This window comes from Bufo bufo, chromosome 1 (assembly GCF_905171765.1).
Source record: "Bufo bufo chromosome 1, aBufBuf1.1, whole genome shotgun sequence".
Classification (NCBI taxonomy): domain Eukaryota; kingdom Metazoa; phylum Chordata; class Amphibia; order Anura; family Bufonidae; genus Bufo; species Bufo bufo.
The window spans coordinates 588,959,010-588,982,282 of NC_053389.1; the positions used below are offsets into that span (position 1 = coordinate 588,959,010).

At 41.1% G+C, this 23,273-nt stretch overlaps 1 protein-coding gene across 1 annotated transcript in view; it reads left to right on the forward strand.

Annotated features, from left to right (window-relative positions):
* The window catches only part of EXOC4 (exocyst complex component 4), a 533,336-nt gene that overhangs the window by 117,976 nt on the left and 392,087 nt on the right, over positions 1-23,273 (forward strand). The window contains exons 8-9 of the mRNA XM_040413403.1: positions 2,409-2,554; positions 9,304-9,392. Coding sequence (XP_040269337.1) covers positions 2,409-2,554; positions 9,304-9,392 — 235 coding nt within the window. The remainder of the gene's footprint in view (positions 1-2,408; positions 2,555-9,303; positions 9,393-23,273) is intronic.

Below are 23,273 nucleotides of genomic sequence, written 5' to 3' on the forward strand. Positions count from 1 at the left end.
CCCCCTGCACTGCCTGCTATTACCGGAGTCCGGAGCTAAGACAAAGTAAGAGATATCCGAAATAATCCAAGTAAACAGCTCACTCAGCAATGCCAATGAGCAATGATTAAAGTTAAAGTAGTCGGGGCCCTGTATATTCTAACCCCCAGGCAAGCGTCCCTGTCACCATGGGAACGCTTGGGGGTTAGAATATACCATCGGATTTGAGTTTTTTACGATCTCACTGAAAAACTCAGATCCGATGGTATATTCTAACCAGGCAAGCGTCCCCGTCACCATGGGAACGCCTGGGGGTTAGAATATTTTATACCATTGGATCTTCTGAGTTACTCTGCTTGGCCAGCTCGGGGCCCCAACCAGCTCGGGGCCCCAAGCAATTGTTTGTTTTGCCTGTCTGTTAGCGACGGGCCTGCATGTAATTAGACATTTAGCATAGCCACTGAGTTGTTCAATAAAATGTATCTGTATAGCGCCACCTGCAGTTTGTTCTTTTCCTATTTCTTTGACCTGCTCACTGAGATGGCCGCACATGCTCAGTTTTATCCTTAAACTGCCTCCTGACCTGTGATAGGGAGAGCATGGACACGCCCTCTTAGCTGCAGCAGAAAAGACACTCCCCTTAAGCTGCCAGCTTGATATAAATCTAGCAGAGCAATGAACGGGGAGATCTCTGGTTCCATCTGAGGTACAGGGCTGGTTCAAATTTGTTAGAAAGAGGTTGTAATTTACTATATGATGTCTGATTTTCATTTTTTACATTAGTCATGGGATAACCCCTTTAAATTTGAAAGCTGATTCCGACTCTTAGGTCAGAGATTGTTAGCCATGGTTACTAACAGAAATGTGTGTTACATAGTTGTTAAGGTTGGAAAAAGACAAAAGTCCATCAAGTCCAACCTGTAATCCTGCTATATTAGTCCACAGAACAAATCCCTGGATCAATGTCCATCTTCCTTTTAAAAAGGGGTTGGGCCAAAGGGAAAGGGCGTGTAGAACAAGATTTCTATACATTTTCATAAGCCTCAATGTTATTTTTAAATAGTAATCTAACCTTTTTTTGAAGCCATCTTCTGTATTTGCTGTGACCGGCTCCTGCGGCTATTCCAGAGATTTACAACCCTTACGTAAAGAATGCTTCTCTCCTGTTATGACTGAATCTTTTTTTCTCCAGGCTTAAGGAGTGGGCACTTGTTTTGTGAGGGGGTTTAACACAGAATCACTTTTCTCAATATTTTTTGTATGGTCCGTTTATATATTTGTACAGGTTAATCATGTCCCCCTTTGACGTCTCTTTTCATGGCTCAACAAATTCAGTTCATTTAATCTATGCTTAAAACTAAGATCTTCCAGGCCCTTTATGAGTTTTGCTGCTCTCCTTTGCACTTTCTCTAACACCAGGGCATCCTTTTTATGGACTGGTGCCCAGAACTGAACTGCGTATTCCAGGTTAGGCCATACCAATGCTTTGTATAGTGGCAATATTACATCCCTGTCCCACGACTCCATACCTCTTTTAATACAAGACAAAATTCTGCTGGCCTTAGAGGCAGCTGACTGGCATTACATGCTGTTATTTAGTCTATTATCTACTAATACACCCAGATCCTTCTGAACAAGTGACTCTCCCAGTTTTATTCCCCCTAGGACATATGCTGCATACAGATCATTATTCCAGTTGCACAACTTTACATTTATCTACTGTATCTTAAACCTCATTTGCTATGTGAAGGCTACTTTCACACTGGCGTTTTGGTTTCCGTTTGTGAGATCGGTTCAGGGCTCTCACAAGCGCTCCAAAACGGATCAGTTTTGCCCTAATGCTTTCTGAATGGATAAGGATCCGCTCAGAATGCATCAGTTTGGCTCCGTTATGCCTCCATTCTGCTTTGGAGGCGGACACCAAAATGCTGCCTGCAGAGTTTTGGTGTCTGTCTGTCCATCCTGGCACACAATGTAAGTCAATGGGGAAGGATCCATTTTCACTGACACAATCTGGCACAATAGAAAAAGGATCCGTCCCCCATTGACTTTCAATGGTGTTCAAGACTGATCCGTTTTGGCTGTGTTGAAGATAATACAAACGGATCCGTTCTGAACGGATGCATGCGGTTGTATATCTGAACGGATGCGTTTGTGCAGATCCATGACGGATCTGCACCAAACGCAAATGTGAAAGTAGCCGAATTTGTCCAAGTCAGTTTGTAACTTATTAACATCTTCCATAGACTGGACTGTATCACAAAGTTTGGTGTCATCTGCAAAAATAGAAACAGCGCTATTAATGTGCGAAAAGTGTTTTGCATGCATCTATTACTACTGTTGATGAATGACCACTGAAATCTTTGAAAAGAGCCTTTATAATTGTCTGTTTTTTTTGTACATCTTCTAAAGGATTGTGTTTCTTGTAGATACTTCTGACTGAGTATCTGGATATGAAGAACACCAAGACTTCGTCTGAACCATCTGCTCAGCTAAGCTATGCTAGCACTGGACGAGAATTTGCAGCTTTCTTTGCAAAGAAGAAGCCTCAAAGACCTAAAAACACTCTTTTTAAGTATGTAATGGTTTTCTTATTCGCTTTATTTCAGCTTTCAGATCCATATATTTCATTAGGCCTCTTTCACACCATGTTTTTTGATTTTACAATAAACATAGTGTTTTTTACTCGGAGACATTTGAAAAATGAATGCAGATACTTAGTCTTCTATAGAAAAAAAAAACCTACGCCTGTGTTTTGCCTAGTCTGAGTTTCTGTCTGTTTTTCTTAACTCGATGCAAAAGCACAGGTGTGCGTACTGTTCTGTCCAACAACAAAAACGTTGTCGCAATTCGGCAAAATAAATCAATTGACAGTAATAGGAAGATTCATTCAATCAGGGGTGAACAAACTGCAGCCCTCAATACCATTCTGTGCGGCTTCCAACCATCTGGTAACAGACATGTGTATCTATGTCTTGTGGCTGCTTACATGTATTTGCCCATATATTCTCCTATTAAATGGGAGTCCTGGAAGTGTTACCAGGCATTTATTGTATATACTGTATGTTCAATATGCCATGGATACAGTTTTTCAGTTGGTACTAGCCCTTTAAATTTTATTTTCAGCACCTGTGATTGGTTTTGTCTGACAATGTGGCCCCCAACCAGAAAAGGTTTTGCACCCCTGCACTAAATGGATTGCATTCAATAATGTCAGTTTTCTCCATTCAATATTTTTCTTTATATAATGCCTCTCACTGACACCCCTTGTCTTCACAATAGCGAAAAAGTCAATCAACCAATCACAGGTCACACAATCCAAACTCCAGCTTCTTAACTATATTTGCCTAATTTCCAGGTAAGATGCTGTTTAAATCACGTTTTTGTCTTACATTTACAGAGGAGCGATCACCTCTCCTGTAACTACTTTCATTCCGCATTTTATAATAATTCTGGAGCATCTATTCTTATGACTCTATGTTGTACCATTCTTTTTTTAATTCCCTCTAGAAGTTATGAATGAATTGCCAGCGGTCTGCAGTAAAGGTACAGATGGGTGTTGCTAGTTGGGGGTGTGTCCTTGCCAGTCTGACACCAGCAGCACTGATTGGACAGAGTCAGATACTGTAGCTACTGGTAACACCCAGCAGTACCTTTACTGCAGACTGCTGGTAATTTATTTGTAAATGTCTAGCAGGAATAATACAGGAATGGCACAACGTAGAGTCATAAGAATAGATGCTCCAGAATAGGTATTATATGGGGATTGCAAATAGTTACTAAAACAGACAAGAGAGGGGTCAGGTCGTCTTTAACATATTTACTGAGAGAAAAAAAAAATGTTGCAAAGGTGTAGTACAGTATCCTCTTCCATCCCTGCAGAGTCCAGCAAAAATATTTTTTTTTAAATATACGCTGGCAGCTATTTTTTTTTCCTTTACAATGGAGCCTTATGGTGGCATTAACGTTTAACACATACATAGTGTTTAGATGTTAAATGTGGGCTAAAACGTGATGTGAACATAGCCTTAAAATGGATCCATCATAAAATTGACATCGTTTTTCATAAGCGTCTGAAACAATACAGTTTCTGTAAATAAAAATTAAAAAAATTAAAAAAATTAAAAAAAATAAAAAAGTTCCCTGCTGGAAATAATAAAAAAAACATGGTGTGATGGCACATTATTGTATCTTCAGTATTGCGGTAAAAAATCTACTCTGCTAATGGCTATGGAACCGGCAAAGGAGGAGAGGAGTCTTCGAGGGAGCTGAGAATCGGCTACAGCTCTAGTATAGATGCAACCTATGTCGATTTCTGTTTAATTACTCCATCCTGAGATCTGCACTTGGATGTGGCTTGACAGATTCACAGATCCTTCACAGCCCCCTTTCTTCCTCTGCTCACTTCATAGCGACTAAGAATGGTAATCTTTTAATTGAGTGTGTGGGCATTTCATGTCATTCTGCAGCCAGAGATCCACAAATGTTTCTATAGATATATTTCCTGACTTATGGCATACAGATATGGTAGATGTCTGCCCGTTCAGGAGCTGAGCAGACACCATAGCTACAGAGTTTTACACAGCAGACACCCGGGGACAGAGTCCGTGATTGGCAATACACAGATTTATAACTCCTCAGATGCCTTGGTCAGTTGTGATTAGAGATGAGCAAATTTCCGCTTATGAAATTCGTTCACACTTTGTTTGGTGGTAAAAGGTTAATTGCGTTATGGATTCCGTTACCACGGACCATGACGCAGTTCTATGACGGAATGCATAACTGTTTGCCATTAGAGGCATTCCGTTATTCATTCCGTCATAATAGTCTATGGGCTGCAAAACAGAGACGGGATGGATCCGTTTTGCAGCCCATAGACTTCTATTATAATGGAATGAATAACGGAATGCCTCTAAAGGCATTCCGTTATGCCTTCCGTCATAGAATTGCATCATGGTCCGTGGTAACGGAATCCATAACGCAATTCACCTTTTACCACCAAACAAAGTGTGAACGAATTTCATAAGCGGAAATTTGCTCATCTCTAATCACAAATGACCAAGGCATCTGAGGAGTTATAAATCTGTGTATTGCCAATCACGGACTCTGTCCCCGGGTGTCTGCTGTGTAAAACTCTGTAGCTATGGTGTCTGCTCAGCTCCTGAACGGGCATCATCTTTAAAGACCCGACATCTACCATATCTGTATGCCATAAGTCAGGAAATATATCTATATAAACATTTGTGGATCTCTGGCTGCAGAATGACAAATATGAAATTCGCTAATCTCTAGTTGTTATCATGGCATCTGATCAGTCGATTTCTTGTGAGCTCTGAGAGATCCCCAGAGCTGTCTGGTTGCTATGACAGACATTCTGAAGGCCCCGAGGCCTGCCATAGCAAAGTTTGTATCAATCTCTGACTGATGATTTGGGCCTCATGCACACGACCGCAAATTGCGGATCCTCAAAACACGGAAGCCGCCTGTGTGCCTTCCGCAATTTGCGGAATGGAACAGGCAGCCCATTGTAGAAATGCCTATTCTTGTCCGCAAAACGGACCGGAGCAACGGAGTGCTGTTCGCATCTTTTGCAGCTCCATTGAAGTGAATGGGTCCGCACCCGAGCTGCAACTGTGGCTCGGATGCGGACCAGAATAACGGTTGTGTGCATGAGGCCTTACCATTGTAGTCCATGGGAGAAGTGATCAGATGATCGCATGTTAAAGTCTATGTACACCTTTAGGGGCAATTTTCTTATTATATTGTACTCCTTTTGAGCTAAAAAAATAAATAACAATTTTCTAAAATTTTGAACCACGGTCTTTGTGCAGCCTTGAGTTTATCTAGTAGCAGCATCTGTATTTTCATTCTGTTCTTTCAGGCAGTTCACCTGACAGGCTCCTTTTTTCTACTCTCTGACCTTATAAACACTCATTATAGCTCAAGTCTGTTCTAAGGGTACTTTCACACTTGCGTTGTTTGATTCCGGCAGGCAGTTCCGTTGCCTGAACTGTCTGCCTGATCAGGCAAACTGTATGCAAACGCATGTCATTTTTTTTGACTGATCAGGCATTTTTCAGACTGATCAGTCAGAAAAATGCATTGCAATACCTGATCCGTTTTTCCGGTGTCATCAGGCAAAACGGATCCGGTATTTTTTTTCTTCTCATTTTTAAAGGTCTGCGCATGGATCCGGCATTCAGGCAAGTCTTCAGTTTTTTTTCGCCGGAGATAAAACCGTAGCATGCTACTGTTTTCTCTTTTGCCTGATCAGTCAAAATGACTGAACTGAAGACATCCTGATGCATCCTTAACGGATTACTCTCCATTCAGAATGCATGGGGATATGCCTGATCAGTTCTTTTCCGGTGTAGAGCCCCTGTGATGGAACTCTATGCCGGAAAAGAAAAAAGCTTGTGTGAAAGTAGCCTTACTGATAAGAATGTGGCTTAGGCTACTTTCACACTTGCGGCAGAGAGATCCGGCAAGCAGTTCCGTCGCCGAAACTGCCTGCCGGATCAGGCAAAATGTATGCTAACTGATGGCATTAGTAAGACTGATCAGGATCCTGATCAGTCTTAAAAATGCCTGATCAGTCGAAAAAATGCATTGAAATGCCGGATCCGTCTTTCCGGTGTCATCCGGCAAAAACAGATCCGGCATTTATTTTTTCACCTTTTTTTCAGTCTGCGCATGCGCATACCGGAAGGACGGATCCGGCATTCCGGTATTCTGAATGCCGGATCCGGCACTAATACATTCCTATGGGAAAAAATGCCGGATCCGGCATTCAGGCATGTCTTCAGTTTTTTTAGCCGGAGATAAAACCGTAGCATGCTACGGTTTTCTCTTTTGCCTGATCAGTCAAAACGACTGAACTGAAGACATCCTCATGCAAACTGAACGGATTACTCTCCATTCAGAATGCATGGGGATATGCCTGATCAGTTCTTTTCCGGTATAGAGCCCCTGTGACGGAACTCTATGCCGGAAAAGAATAACGCAAGTGTGAAAGTAGCCTTAGGCCTCTTTCACACTTGCGTTGTCCGGATCCGTCATGTACTCCATTTGCCGGAGGTGCCCGCCGGATCCGTAACACCGCAAGTGAACTGAAGGCATTTCAAGACGGATCCGTCTTCAAAATGCGTTCAGTGTTACTATGGCAGCCAGGACGCTATTAAAGTCTTATGGGGCAAAAAATACGGTAAGTGTTTGTTTATGACCTCTTAGTAATTTGGAGATAAGGTTTATTAGATGACAGTGAAAATGAAAGTAGGATGCACACAGCTAGACAAACCGTTAACCCTTTGTAACAGAATGGCTCAATATTTTTAGTAAAGACTAATGGAAAAATTATTTTTAGCCCAAAATGAGTAAAGTGCATTTGTAAAAAATTGCACCCAAAGTTGTACATAGCCTTTAAAATGAACCCCCCCATTTCCCCCTTAAAAAATAACAATAAAGATCATTAGCATGTGTTTGTGCTAGTAAAATATAAAGGTATTTATCCTATATGGTGAATGGCATAACAGAAAAATAATCAAAATGGGCGATTTCCCTTTTTTTTTCTTTGCATCACTATAATTAAAAAGAAAAAAAAAGTTTTTTTCAGTTTTTCTTTTTTTAGTGTATAAAAAAATTATAAAAACTATGTATATAAATGTAGTATCTTATGTATGATTGTACTGAAGTTAAAGGACATCTGTCAGCAGATTTGTACCTATGAGACTGTCTGACCTGTTCCATGTGCACTTGACAGCTGAAGATATCTGTGTTGGTCCCATGTTCATATGTGCTCGCATTGCTGAGAAAAATGATGTTTTTATTATAAGATATCTTTTTAGTTTAAACTTTATGTATTATAGAAAGAAGTGATTAGTTGCTTGGAGCATTTGAACTTACTATTATAAATCTGCCAGTTAGCACTATGCAGGGGACATTGCTACTTTGGCCTTTTCCAGGATGCATCATTACTGAGGGGCTATTATTTAGTGATGGAATAGTTGCTAAAAGCTAAATTTGCCATCTTGTTGAAGATTTAATTGGGTTCAGTAAATGGCATTTATCATGTGGAGAAAGTTAATACAAGACACTTACTAATATATTGTTATTATCCATATTGCTTTCTTTGCTGGCTGGATTCATTTTTCCAAACATTATATGCTTCTCATTTCCATGGTTACGACCACACTTCAATCCAGCATTGGTGGCCGTGCTTGCACACTATAGGAAAAAGCGATGGCCTATGTGCGTACCTGTTTTCCGGGCCACCAAAGAGGCCAGCACTTTTTCCTATATTGTTCAAGCATGGCCACTGCTGCTGGATTGCAGGGTGGTCCTAGCTAGAGATCAGGATTTAACCGGAAATAGTGTAAAAAAAATAATTGAGATATATATATATATATATCTCAATCATACTTCTCTCCGGCCGCCGCCATCTTGATTGAAGATCTCGGCCGAAATCCCATGCGTGGTGATGACGTCATCTCGGGCCGTGCGAGATTTCGTGCAAGATCTTCAAGCAAGATGGTGGCCGGCCCGTCACAAGCAAATGGCGGATAAGTATGATTTAATTTTTATTCTGTTAATTTTAAACTGTATTATTACTCTCAGATGCCGCGATCATGTATGAATGCGGCATCTGAGAGATAGAATGATGAGGAGCGGCGCTATCGCAGTAATTGCAGTAATGTGATGGAAAAATGAATCAAAGAAGCAATATGGATAATAACAATACATTAGAAAGTGCCTTGTAATAACTTTCCCCACATGATAAATGCTAGTGAGACAGCCCTTTAAAACTGAGAATCAATTTTTTTGTTATTTGCTGATTGCGATTTTAGTATTTGTTACTGAAAAGTGCGTTGTGTTTCAGTTTGCAATGTGCAAATTCCACTTTGGGTTTTTCCAGTAATCTGAAGTTATCCTGTGGATAGGGGATAAATATTAGATCAGTAGAGTTTCCTACTTCTGGACCCCCACTGATCACAAGTACTGGAGCCCGTACCCTGCAGAACCCCCTGAAATGAACAGAGCGGCGGGTTGAGCATGCCTTCTGCAGCTTGATTCATCTCTATGGGACCTGCCGGAAATATCACTGTATTCGTAATGAAGTGGCAGAGTACATGCTTGACCTGCTGTTCTTTTCACCTTGGAGGGCCCTCCACAGTATGGTCCTCCATTCTAATGATCGGTGGGGGTCATAGTTATCCCGTATCCTGTGACTAGAGAAATACTCCTTTGAGTGCAGAATAAATGTGTATGACCGGTTGAATGTAACTTCGGATCTTGAACTTTTTCTTTTCTGTTTCTTTTTTGTATAAGGTTTGAGTCGTCCTCGCACGCAATAAGTATGAGTGCCTATTTAAGAGAACAAAGGAGAGAATTGTACAGCAAAAGCGGGGAACTTCAAGGTACCCTACTCAATATATAATATGAGAACACCACACACAGGAATAGTGTCTTTATAGCAGACCTTGTGATAAGCTGTTGATGACCACTTGCTAGAATAGTATGGAAGGTGGTTGGTAGTGCCAGCAATACATACATTTTTTTATATTGTTTCCACAAAACATCCTTGCATGAGGTAATGCTTCTTTACAATATTTGCTAATTGGAAGCCCCCGTCACCAAAACATAAAAACATGACATATTTTTTATTTATGATCCTGGCCAAATCTTCAAAACCTACCCTTATGACCTATAGACGAACCCAGGTTTTCAAGTGCCTACAGCTAGTCTCCCAAATGATGGCCTTGGATTGTGTCAAGGCATTGAAGGGCATCATTAGGTTCACCTATTACCCATCTGATGAGCCTAGTGTAAAGTACTAATGATCTCTAGACTGAGGGGAGAAAAGCACCCGCTTCGTGCATTCTCCCTCCTCACTGCAGGACAGGAAGCGAGGTGGACTCAATGAAATGTCTACTGTATAAGCTGGTCTCTTGCAGCGAGGAGAGAGGGCGTCCTAAGGAAGCTCTTCTCTCCCCTCGTTCTAGAGAGAAACTTTTGATATGCCCCTATGACCTATTAAAAGTTTACTGAAAGTACAGTGCCACATTAAACGAAAGCAGCCACTCTATTTCTGTACCAATCTGTACCAGCACTTTATTGTGCCCAGCATGTCCTTTTATTAGTTTCTTCTTCTGTTTGATAACTGGTTTTGTCTCGTTAAGAGACCTGGAGCCAGTTGCCTTTGTGAAATACTTGAAGTGCTACCTCTCTTTTTCTTCCTCCCAGGACACTGGTTTGTCAGTATCTTACAGTAGCTATTAATGCAGTCACCTTTTCCAAGCTTTGTAAGGCCACTTATTTCTTTTCCGTGTGTTTTTCTTCTCCCCTACGTGTTTGATTAGCCATAGTCTCTCTACAAAGACTATCCAATCAAGGAGGAGTTATTAAAACCAGGGAGCTTTATGACTGAGAATTAATTAGAGTATTTTCATGCAAAACATCCAATTTTTTGATTAGCAACAGAGCAGGGCTGCAATTAACACTCTGGGAAGCTTATATTTCCAGCTTTTTGATTCTCAGGAAATAAGATTTTCAAACAGGGGTCAGGCACTTGACAGCGGAGGGTTTGGACGTGTAAGAAAATAATTTGTTTCTTGATTTTGTTGGTTAGATTTCATTTAGACTACAGCCTGAGGGGGCGAAATTTCCTAGGCTGATTTAGACACAACCTGTACTGTAATCTGCAGAACCGATGATAAAGAATGAATAATGCAGGAATTCAGATGTTATTTTCTTTCTCTTACGAAGCCGTGTACACCGGTATCACAGTGGTTAATGCTGGATGATAAATCTGGCACGCCTTTACACTGATATGTCTTAAGTTGTTTTACTTTCACATCAGTGTTTTCCTTTCCGGTATTGAGATCCGTCATAGGATCTCAATACCGGAGGAAACCGATTCCGTTTTGTCCCCATTCATTGTCAATGGGGACAAAACTGAACAGTACGGAGTACATCAAAATGCATTCCGTTCCGTTTGGTGCGTCCCCATCACAGTCAGAAAAACTCTGCAAGCAGGCATGGGATATGGAGCAAGATGGATCCGACATATAACACAATGTCAGTCAATGGTGCCGGATCCGTTTTCTCGAGCACAAAAGAAAACTGATCCGGCGCCCATTGACTTAGTGGTTTTAGTGCTGGATCAGTTATAGGTATTTTAGAGATGATACATTTGGATCGGTTGATAACGGATGCAGACAGTTGTATTATCATGTCGGAAGCGTTTTTGCCGACCCACGACTAATCCAGCAAAAACGTAGATGTGTAAGTCTATTACTTTATTCCAAAATTGTGTATCTGAATTTTGATGCAATTTTGGAACATCTAAAGTCATGCCACCTCCCACCACCCCCTTCTCCCACCTCCCTTTGTGACGCATAATTATGGTACACAGCCTTTGCACCAGAATTGTGGCGTATTTCCAATAGTAATTTTAGCCAACTGTTCTAAGGCTACTTTCCACACTAGAATTTTTCCTGGATCTGGCAGGGTTCAGCAAAAATGCTTCCCTTACTGATAAGACAACCATTTGCATCCGTTATGAACGGATCCGGTTGTATTATCTGTAATATTGCCAGGACGGATCCATCATGAACTCCATTGAAAGCCATCCGTTTTCTATTGTGTCAGATTGTGTCAGAGAAAACTGATCCGTCCCCACTGACTTGCATTGTGGGTCATGACGGATCCATCTTGCTCCGCATCCCAGGACGGAAAGCAAACCGCAGCACACTGCGGTTTTCTCTCCGGTATGAGAACGCAACGAATGCATTTTGGAGCATTCCGTTCTGTTAAGTTACGTTTTGTCCCCATTGACAATGAATGGGGACAAAACAGAAGTGCTTTTTTCCCGGTATTGAGACCCTGGATGATGGATCTCAATACCGTAAAATATTAACACTGGTGTGAAAGTAGCCTAAGGCCCCTTACGCATTGCACCGCACTGAATCCTGACCCATTCATTTCAAATGGTCTGTGTACATGAGCGTTGTTTTTCACGCATCATTTATGCGTTGTGTGAAAATCGCAGCATGTTCTATATTCTGCGTTTTTTACGCAGCCCTGAACCCATAGAGGTGAATAGGGCTGCGTGAAAAACACATTGCATCCGCAAGCAAGTGCGGATGCAATGCGTTTTTCACTGATGGTTGCTAGGAGATGTTGTTTGTAAACCTTCAGTTTTTTTTATCTTGTGCATGAAAAACTGAACGCATTCCACCTGCGCGGGAAAAACTGAACGCAATCGCAGACAAAACTGACCTTGCTTGCAAAATGGTGCGAGTTTCACTGAACGCACCCGGAGCCAATCCGTCACGCTCGTGTGAAAGAGGCCTAAGAGTATGTTTACACGATTGATTTTGAAAATCCACCTACAAAATTTAACACATTTTTATTTATTTTATATGTATTTTTTCATGTGTTTTTTCTTTTTTTTTTTTTATGCATTTTTTTTAACAAATGTTTTTGCCGTGGATCTGGGCCAAAAAAATGTGCAAAAAATGCATGGACTTACACGGGACTGTCCTTAAAGGGGTTGTCCTGATTCAGAGCTGAACCCAGACATAAGCTCCCCTTCACTCATTTACCATGTCTGATTGTAGCATCAGAGCATTTCTTGCCCCAATGCTCTCCCTTGCGCTGCGCGATGCAGGCTTTTTCTTTACCACCGATGACATACTGAGCTTCATATGGGTATGCTAGGTGGAGCTGATTTTGAGGCAGAAAAGCTCCAAAATCAGCGCCAAAAAAACTTGGTGTGAACTGGACTTTACAGTGTGTAACCGCAGCAAAGCCGCTTTGTGTACTTTGCCATGGACTATGATTTAAGAGGGTTAGCCGGTTTGTAATGCAATTTGTCAAAATGCCATTTACTGTCATGTATGTAACACACAAGCATACATTACTGTATACGGTCCCCAGGTGACCTAAGGCTACTTTCACACTAGCGTTTTTACTGGATCCGGCAGGGTTACTGATAATACAACCATCTGCATCCGTTATGTACGGATCCGGTTGTATTAACTTTAGCATAGCCAAGACGGATTCGTCATGAACTCCACTGAAAGTCAATGAGGGAGGGATCCATTTTCTATTGTGTCAGAGAAAATGGATCTGTCCCCATTGACTTGCATTGTGTGTCATGACGGATCCGTTTTGCTCTGCATCCCAGGACAGACAGAAAACCGCACCATGCTGCGGTTTGCTCTTCTGTATGAGAACGCAACGGAATGCATTTTAGAGCATTCCGTTCTGTTCAGCTACGTTTTGTCCCTATTTAAAATGAATGGGCATAAAACGAAAGTGTTTTTTTCCAGTATTGTAGACCCTATGACGGATCTCAATACCGGAAAATAGAAACGCTAGTGTGAAAGTAGCCTAATTGACGCCCCAGCTGCTCTGCTGTCTGTTAGACAAACATCCTTGCCTGTCTCCCTCCGTGTCCATGGCCTAAAAGGTGGCGGCAACTGCTTCCTCTGGCTGCTCCTGGGCATCTTGTATTTTTTATACACACACTGAGCAGGAAATGGACGCATCCTGCGCATGCAGGGAAAAAGGCAGCAGAATCCCCCATATCTGTGCATGCGCCAGACTCCTCCACCTGCACTGTCCAGGAAAAAATCTTCAGAGGAAATTGGCCTGTAAATGTCAACCTTTTGCAATGCATAGGGTGAAATCCATGATAGATCTGCAGCAAAATTTACATGTAACGCATAGAGCTTTGCTGTGCAAAATCCGCTGTGGATAATTCTTTCTATGTGGCTGTATCTTACGGTATTTTTTTTCTCTCTCCCTATAACCAGTGTTCATCTTTCATTCTTGCAATAATCTGGGTAGCTGGGCTGAGAGCGTGATCTTTTGATCCGTAATTTGCTCCTTTTTTTCTGCATAAAAGTTTGAACTCCGAAAAATATAGAATTTTGTAATGAATCCATGGGTGTTGATGTTGTCGCTTTATGCTGTAGATAAAACCTTCTTAGATTTCCATCTTATGTAAGAAAATCAGCCTTTGCTGTAATTGTATAAAGCAATCAAAGACTAGGTTAGGATCATCATATGCTTTGACCACATGTTCATTTTGGCAGTGTCATGCATCCAGAATGTTATTTTTGTCAAGAGACACATGCCATTTCACGTGGGATCATTTGAGTGGGGCAGAATGGCATGCCCATATGCTACATGCAGTTTAAAAACGACCCAGCTTATTTTCTTCCATAAAATCGTTATAAATAGGGTTTATCCAGACTGAACGGTCACCTTCACCTTGTTAAACCATGCTAAAAGTTTTGTGTCCGCTGGCATTTATACGGTCATTCAATCTAAAGGAAACGGTTGCTTTCAGAACTTTCTTCCATTCCTTTCTCATCATGCCCATTCTGTATTTGGAACATTGATATTTAGTATATTTATACAGAGGTTTACTACAGTTGCACAGAAACGTTATTACAAGTCTCATTTGTTCCTGCTTTTAGTTTGCAGATATCCATCCACCTTTAATGTACAGGCATCAGCAATGAGATCCATCACTGCTGTGTTTTGTGTTGAACTGTATTTGTCCTTTTTTTTTATTTTAATTTTTTTTATTCTTCAACAAACTCCCTTCATTTGGTCAAATCATAAATGTAATCCGTTTCTGTGTAACAAGTATGAAGGCATTCCTACAGAGATTCTGCCTTTTTAGAGTTCATCTTTCTTGAATCCTATTATTAAGCACAGGAGACAGTGTATGCATGTGTATATGTATATGTGTGTACATACCTCTGAGCTGTGTTATGACCCAGAATTTTCAACCTCCACACTGATTTGCCCAAACAGGTTTTGTTCAAACAGAAAAGGGCAGTGCTGTTTAAGATGTCGGTCTTAATAAAGCCCTAAGCCGGCGATGGATCCGCCGAAGTTATGAAGAGGCGCCGGCCTGTCCATAACTTTGGCGCAACCAGCTCCATTTCTATATGGAAGACCGCTTCCTTGCTGTCTTACATTTAAACCATTTTCTACGCCTAAAACAGGCCCAGAAAATGGTAAATGAGACAGGCCTGCCCACACCACGCCCAATCTCGCCTGTTTCAGGGGAAGTCCTGCTGTGAATGGCGCAGGCACACATTGGACAGACCTGAACGTCCTTTTGTGGGAACACACTGCAAAAATGGATGTACCGTTACATCAATTTGCAGCAAGGGGTTAAACACATGAAGTGTCTTTTCTAACCGAGCCACCACATGCACAGCTACTCCCGGTATGTGTGTGTTATCCCAGTAGAATAAGCACTGTTTGCATTCTAAAATATGCTCATTCGCTCATTCTAGATGTCTCATTGGGATATTTAAAATTAATTCTTAAGAATTTGGAAAACTGCCATGGGGAAAATAACAAGGAGTTAAATTGAGTTTTTTTTTCTTGAAGCTCTAGCAAGAGATACCATGCTGTGTCTGTCATTGATGTACTCTTGTATCTTGTTAACTTTGTGCGGCTACTGTTGAATGGTTCGAATTTCAATTCTCTATGGAGACAGTAGGATATATTTCTCATAATAATTGTAGTTATTGGCCAGGGAGAGTTGGTGGAGGCTGGGAGAAAGCCAGACTCAGTAATAAGTAGCCTTATTCTCTCTGATTATAATACATTAAAAATGAACTTTTATTTTATTTCTTAGTCTGCTTTCACATCATGGTATTGTATTATGTTTAACTTATACCAAAAAATTCATACAGTGGCATCCGTCACATCCCTTTCATCATAAAAAAAAAAAGTATACGTTAACGAGGATGGAAAAAGCTTGGTGTTCTATACTTTTACTTCCTTTTTTCCCAATGTATATTTTAAATGAGCTGTGGCCTAGAGAAGACAGCGGTGTTTCTGGATCATCTTGAGATATGGCTTCTACTGCACAGCGAACTGTGTTCACAAACAGTGATTTCAGGAAGTGCTGCTGAGCCCATGCAGTGATTTCCAGTACAGAATCATTACTGTCTTTAAAGAGGACCTGTCACCACTCCTGAATGATTGTTTTAATAGTTTCATGCGTTCCCCATGTAATAACAATTCTGGAGCATCTATTCTTATGGCTCTATGTTGTACCATTCCTTTATTATATCTGCTAGAAGTTATGAATGAATTGCTAGCAGCCTGCAGTAAGGGGAGAGAGTGGTGGTAACAAGTTGGGGGGGGGGGGGGGGGGGGTGTACCTGCACAGTCTGACATTATCCAATCAGTGCTGCCATTTTCAGACTGTGCAGGTACACCCCCCCCCTTTTTATACCAATTTTTATTTATTTATTTTTTCCTTTTTATACCCAGTCACATGACTTAGTAGCAAATTACTCCTTCGGCTGTTTTTTATTAGTAGCGCTTAGTTTCCCAGCCTTTTGTTGCCCTGTCCCAACCTTTTTGAGATGCATTGCTGCCATTGAGTTCTTAGTTTTTTTCATGTGATATGTGTTGTGTGATCTATTTTGAATAAAATATGACTCTCTGAGGTTTGCAAATCATTGAATTCTATGTTTATTTACACAGCGTCCCAGCTTTTTTAGAATGGGCATTGTAATTATTTTTCTCATTTTGAGGGGACCTACAATAGCTGGACATATTTATAGTCTATGTTTTGTGACATTTAAAAAAAATATATTTTTCCTTTTTTCTTTTTAACAGCACTTTTATCTCTTTTTGTGTATTTTTCTTTACATCCTGTGTACATATATTTTGCCTGATGCACAGGCTTCTGTTAGGACATACACTTGGTAGACAACCATGGGGATCCTTATCTTGCCCTAGCGAGTGACACTAGTTTCGATGTCGAAGGCACGTGGCTGGCATTCCAGGCTACAAGGGGCGTCTGATCTGGTTTGATCTAGGCACTGTGAGGTTTAGCTGGTGGGATCAGAGTTTGCTTCAGTCTTAGCAGTTGCGGTGTGAGCGTTGTTGTGTACAGCCATCCTCCAGTGACAGTTCCTACGTAATCACCATGAAGTAATAGTACCTGAACCCTTTGAACACTATTACATCACAATAATATGCAAGTCAGGTAATAAATGGCGGTAATTTAACTTATGCACTGCTCTCAATGCATAAAATCCCTTTAGGGCAGAGCTATGATCTGTGACTCCAGCTCAGTTCCTGTGCCTACAGGGAGTCTGAGGTAGTTTGAGAGTCACCTCCTGCTTCATCATTGGCTGCGCCCTGCCTCCTCAGATTGTCTCCTATGTGTAAGCACAAGCCCATCACAGGGTCCCCAGGAAGTCAGTGCATGAAAAGCTGATTTCTATTCAAAGGACTACATGATTATAAACTACCAGTGGGAAAAAGATTATCAGCTCGTCGGCACACACACACGAGCCTTCAGAGTCCTTTTAATGCAAGGTTTTAATGCTGGAGTAAAGCTGACTCTGGTTATTAGATCATTATTGGCTGGATCCACTGTTTCTTTGGCGATTTTGGATTTTTGAGATGTGCAGGGACAGAAATTTGGACAGGTGAGATTGTTTTAATCCACTGTTTAAATCACAGATGCCAGAAATATCTGCCATCTCGTCGCCCCTCCTTACAATGTTAATGATTATGGAGAGATCTGTGTAGATAGTTGCCAGACAAAATATTTCATCCTTTTCCATGTCTGTGTGTAGCTTAAGGCAAATGAATGGCATCATCTCATGATTACGGTAAAGCTTCCACTGCTGCATGCTCCGACTGACACTATTTGAACATTGTCAGACAACTTAGTGAATGTTTTCGAGATTGATTTATAGAGCTGGACGTAGAGCTATTTTTGGAGAAAACACAGGTACATCAAGGCTTTATGAAATCCATCAAAAATATCTTTTATAATAAGGCTGCATGGGGCACTTTCTGACATTAGTACAATACTGGCACATGCAGCACTCGTATACTATGTAGTGATATACCGTACTTTATTTTGTCTGTTGTTAAGATAAACTGATGTGCTCTGCTACTGAAATGTGTGTATTGGGCCTTTCCAATACTCTTCAGGTTTAAAACTGTTTAATTGTGACTTTTAAAACTGCTAAACTACATAGATAAGCATGGAACAGAGAATGGAATTTGTTCCAGAGGAGGTGAAAAATTATACTGTAAATTGGACCATGTGCACCTCAGTTTTGGAGGAAAGGAAATAATGCTTGCTATTTGATATACACTGCTCAAAAAAATAAAGGGAACACTTAAACAACACAATGTAACTCCAAGTCAATCACACTTCTGTGAAATCAAACTGTCCACTTAGGAAGCAACACTGAGTGACAATCAATTTCACATGCTGTTGTGCAAATGGGATAGACAACAGGTGGAAATTATAGGCAATTAGCAAGACACCCCAATAAAGGAGTGGTTCTGCAGGTGGTGACCACAGACCACTTCTCAGTTCCTATGCTTCCTGGCTGATGTTTTGGTTACTTTTGAAAGCTGGCGGTGCTTTCACTCTAGTGGTAGCATGAGACGGAGTCTTCAACCCACACAAGTGGCTCAGGTAGTGCAGCTTATCCAGGATGGCACATCAATGTGAGCTGTGGCAAGAAGGTTTGCTGTGTCTGTCAGCGTAGTGTCCAGAGTATGGAGGCGCTACCAGGAGACAGACCAGTACATCAGGAAACGTGGAGGAGGCCGTAGGAGGGCAACAAGCCAGCAGCAGGACCGCTACCTCCGCCTTTGTGCAAGGAAGAACAGGAGGAGCACTGCCAGAGCCCTGCAAAATGACCTCCAGCAGGCCACAAATGTGCATGTGTCTGCTCAAACGGTCAGAAACCGACTCCATGAGGGTCATATGAGGGCCCGACGTCTACAGGTGGGGGTTGTGCTAACAGCCCAACACCGTGCAGGATGTTTGGCATTTGCCAGAGAACACCAAGATTGGCAAATTAGCCACTGGCGCCCTGTGCTCTTCACAGATGAAAGCAGGTTCACACTGAGCACATGTGACAGACGTGACAGAGTCTGGAGACGCCGTGGAGAACGTTCTGCTGCCTGCAACATCCTCCAGCATGACCGGTTAGGCATTGGGTCAGTAATGGTGTGGGGTGGCATTTCTTTGGAGGGCCGCACAGCCCTCCATGTGCTCACCAGAGGTAGCCTGACTGCCATTAGGTACCGAGATGAGATCCTCAGACCCCTTGTGAGACCATATGCTGGTGCGGTTGGCCCTGGGTTCCTCCTAATGCAAGACAATGCTAGACCTCATGTGGCTGGAGTGTGTCAGCAGTTCCTGCAAGACAAAGGCATTGATGCTATGGACTGGCCCGCCCGTTCCCCAGACCTGAATCCAATTGAGCACATCTGGGACATCATGTCTCGCTCTATCCACCAACGTCACGTTGCACAACAGACTGTCCAGGAGTTGGCAGATGCTTTAGTCCAGGTCTGGGAGGAGATCCCTCAGGAGACCGTCTGCCACCTCATCAGGAGCATGCACAGGCGTTGTAGGGAGGTCATACAGGCACGTGGGGGCCACACACACTACTGAGCCTCATTTTGACTTGTTTCAAGGACATTACATCAAAGTTGGATCAGCCTGTAGTGTGTTTTTCCACTTTAATTTTGAGTGTGACTCCAAATCCAGACCTCCATGGGTTGAAAAATTAGATTTCCATTTTTTTATTTTTGTGTGATTTTGTTGTCAGCACATTCAACTATGTAAAGAACAAAGTATTTCAGAAGAATATTTAATTAATTCAGATCTAGGATGTGTTGTTTTTGTGTTCCCTTTATTTTTTTGAGCAGTGTGTGTATGTATATATATATATATATATATATCTTTTTTTTTTTAAGTTAAAGTGGTTTTCTGGTACTTTAGATGTTGATGGGCCATCCTCAGGATAGATTACCAATATCAGAAAAGTAGGATCTGGCACCTCCACTGATCAGCTGTTTTCGGTCTTCCGGTGCCAGGAACTATACAGAGAACGGAGCTACAGGCAAAAGGTTCTGTCCACTATCGCCCTGATTTATCATACCTTCACTCCAGAATTCTGATGTCAAAAAGTCGCAAGAATAGGGCTTTTATGACTTTGTTTGCGCAAAATTTAAGAAATTGTGCAAAATTTTGCAACTGTTCTGCACTGGCTTGCGCAAAATTTTGCGACTTTTTGCATTCTTACACCACTCACTCCAGTTTTGTAATGTGGGTGGAAAAGTAGGTGTGGTTAGCTATATTAACCACTTCACATCCGCCCATAGGATATAAAAGTCCTATGGGTGGATGTTTATCTCTAAATAGACTTTCTGGAACGTCCATTCAGAGATCGCAGCTGCACGCTAATCCAGCAGCTGCCGAGCGGGGGGGCCCTCTGTCAGTGACAGCAGGGCAACCCAGAGAGAAGGCAGGGACAGTTCCCAGCTGTCCCTGCCTTCTAGATCGCTGTATACACAGTGCTCACCGAGCGCTGTGTATACAGATCAGGAAGTGATATGCGCTTCCTGTCCTGGGCCGGTGGTCATGTGACCGCCAAGGCCGGGAGAGTGCAGGAGCTGTCGCGTCTATCATAGACCTCGATCAGCCCTACACTGTACAGTAGAATACAACGCTGTGCAGCCTCAGCCTCTCTGGGGGCTTTATTTCCTCTGTAACTGCGGCTACTATGTCAGCCCCAGTTACAGGAGAAATCAATAGTGGGGGGGGGGGGAGTGAAGTTAAATGTCCCCCAGAGGTCTTGTATGACCTTATTGGGGACGCAAAGTGTAAAATAATTATTTTTTTTTTTAAATGTTTAAAAAAAGGTTTCACATGTAAAAAAAATAATAATTCCCCAATGAAGTAATAAAAGAAAAATTTTAAAAATAGACATATTTGGTATTGCCGCGTCCGTAACGACTGGCTCTATGAATATATCACATGATCCACCTCGTCCTATAAACACCATAAAAAAAGAAAATTAAAACTGTGTAAAAAAAAAAGGCATTTTTGTCACCTTACATCACAAAAAGTGCAACTCCAAGTGATCAAAAAGGCGTATGTTCCACAAAATTGTACCAATAGAACAGTCACCTCATCCCACAAAAATGAGCCCCTACATAAGAAAATTGCTCAAAAAATAAAAAAACACTATCTCTCAGAACATGGAGACATTAAAATATCATTTTTTTTTTCAAAAATGCTATTATTGTGTTAAAAGTGAAATCAAAAAATATAAAAAGTATACATATTCGGTATCGCCGAGTCCGTAACAACCAGCTCTATAAAAATATCACATGACCTAACCCCTCAGGTAACCAGTGTAAAAAAAATAAAAACTGTCTCCATTATCTGAGTCAAAGGGCCAGATTTATCATGACTCTGACAGCTCACTTCACTTTCACATATGGCTAAAGTCAGTTTTAGCCAAGTCAGATTTATGATCGGCCCTTTAAGACTGTAATAAATGTGGTTTGACGGTAGCAGTTTATCCGTCAGTAAGCAGCTTTACAAAAGTCGCACATCTTTACGAAAAAGTCGCACGTTTTTATGAAAAAGTCGCACGTTTTTATGAAAAAGTCGCATGTTCTATTAAAAAGTCTCATAAGATAAGCATGGTCCTCACTGGAGTGAAATTGCGACTTTTTAACCACTTCCCATCTGGGCCATTTGCCCCCTTCCTGACCAGGCCAAATTTTGCAAAACTGACATATCTCACTTTATGTGGTAATAACTTTGGAACGCCTTTATTTATCCAAGTCATTCAGAGATTTTTTTCTCGTGACACATTGTACTTCATGATAATCATAAATTTGAGTCAAAATATTTCACCTTTTATTTATGAAAAAATCCCAAATTTACCCAAAAATTTGAAAAATTCGCAATTTTCTAAATTTCAATTTCTCTGCTTTTAAAACAGAAAGTGATACCTCATAAAATATTTATTACTTAACATTCCCCATATGTCTACTTTATGTTGGCATCATTTTGGAAATGTAATTTTATTTTTTTAGGACGTTAGAAGGCTTAGAAGTTTAGAAGCAATTCTTCAAATTTATAAGAAAATTGCCAAAACCCACTTTATAAGGACCAGTTCAGGTCTGAAGTCACTTTGTGGGGCCTACATAGTGGATACCCCCATAAATGACCCCATTGTAGAAACTACACCCCTCAAGGTATTCAAAACCGATTTTACAAACTTTGTTAACCCTTTAGGCGTTCCACAAGAATTAAAGGAAAATGGAGATCAAATTTTTAAATTTCACTTTTTTGGCAGATTTTCCATTTTAATCAATTTTTTTCTTTAACACATCGATGGTTAACAGCCAAACAAAACTCAATATTTATTACCCAGATTCTGCGGTTTACAGAAACACCCCACATGTGGTCATAAACTGCTATATGGGCACACGGCAGGGCGCAGAAGAAAAGGAACTCCACATGGTTTTTAGATGCCATGTCCCATTTGAAGCCCCCTGATGCACCCTTACAGTAGAAACTCCCAAGAAGTGACCCCATTTTGGAAACTAGGGGATAAGGTGCCAGTTTTATTAGTACTATTTTTGGGTACATATGATTTTTTGATCATTCATTATAACACTTTATGGGGCAAGGTGACCAAAAAATTGGTTGTTTTAGCACAGTTTCTATTTATATATTTTGACAGCGTTCACCTGAGGGGTTCAGTCAAGTGACATTTTTATAGAGCAGATCGTTACGGACGTGGCGATACCTAATATGTATACTTTTTCTCATTTATTAAAGTTTTACACAATAATAGGCTCATTTTTTGCGGGATGAGGTGACGGTTTTATTGGTACTATTTTGTGGGACATACGCGTTTTTGATCACTTGGTGTTGCACCTTTTGTGATGCAAGGTGACAAAAATTGCTTGTTTTGACACATTTTTTTACTTTTTTTACGGTGTTCATCCAAGGGGTTAGGTCATGTGATATTTTTATAGAGCTGGTTTTTACGGACGCGGCAATACCTAATATGTATACTTTTTTTTTTATTTTTTCTATTTTTAATTTTTATTTTTTCATTCCTTACTTGGGGACTTTTTTTTTTTTTTACATGTGAAACTTTTTTTTATTTTTTTATTTTCAACCTTTTATTTATATTTTTTTTATTTTACACTTTTCGTCCCCCATAAGGTCATACAAGACCTCTGGGGGACATTTACTTCACTTTTTTTTTTTTTTTCACAGTTGATTTCTCCTGTAACTGGGGCTGACATAGTAGCCCCAGTTACAGGACAAATACACCCCTATAGAGGCTGTACAGCAGCAATCCTGCGCTGTACAGCCTCAGAGCAGGGCTAATCGAGGTCTCTGAGAGACCTCACACAGCTCCTGCACACTCCGGTCACGGCGGTCACAT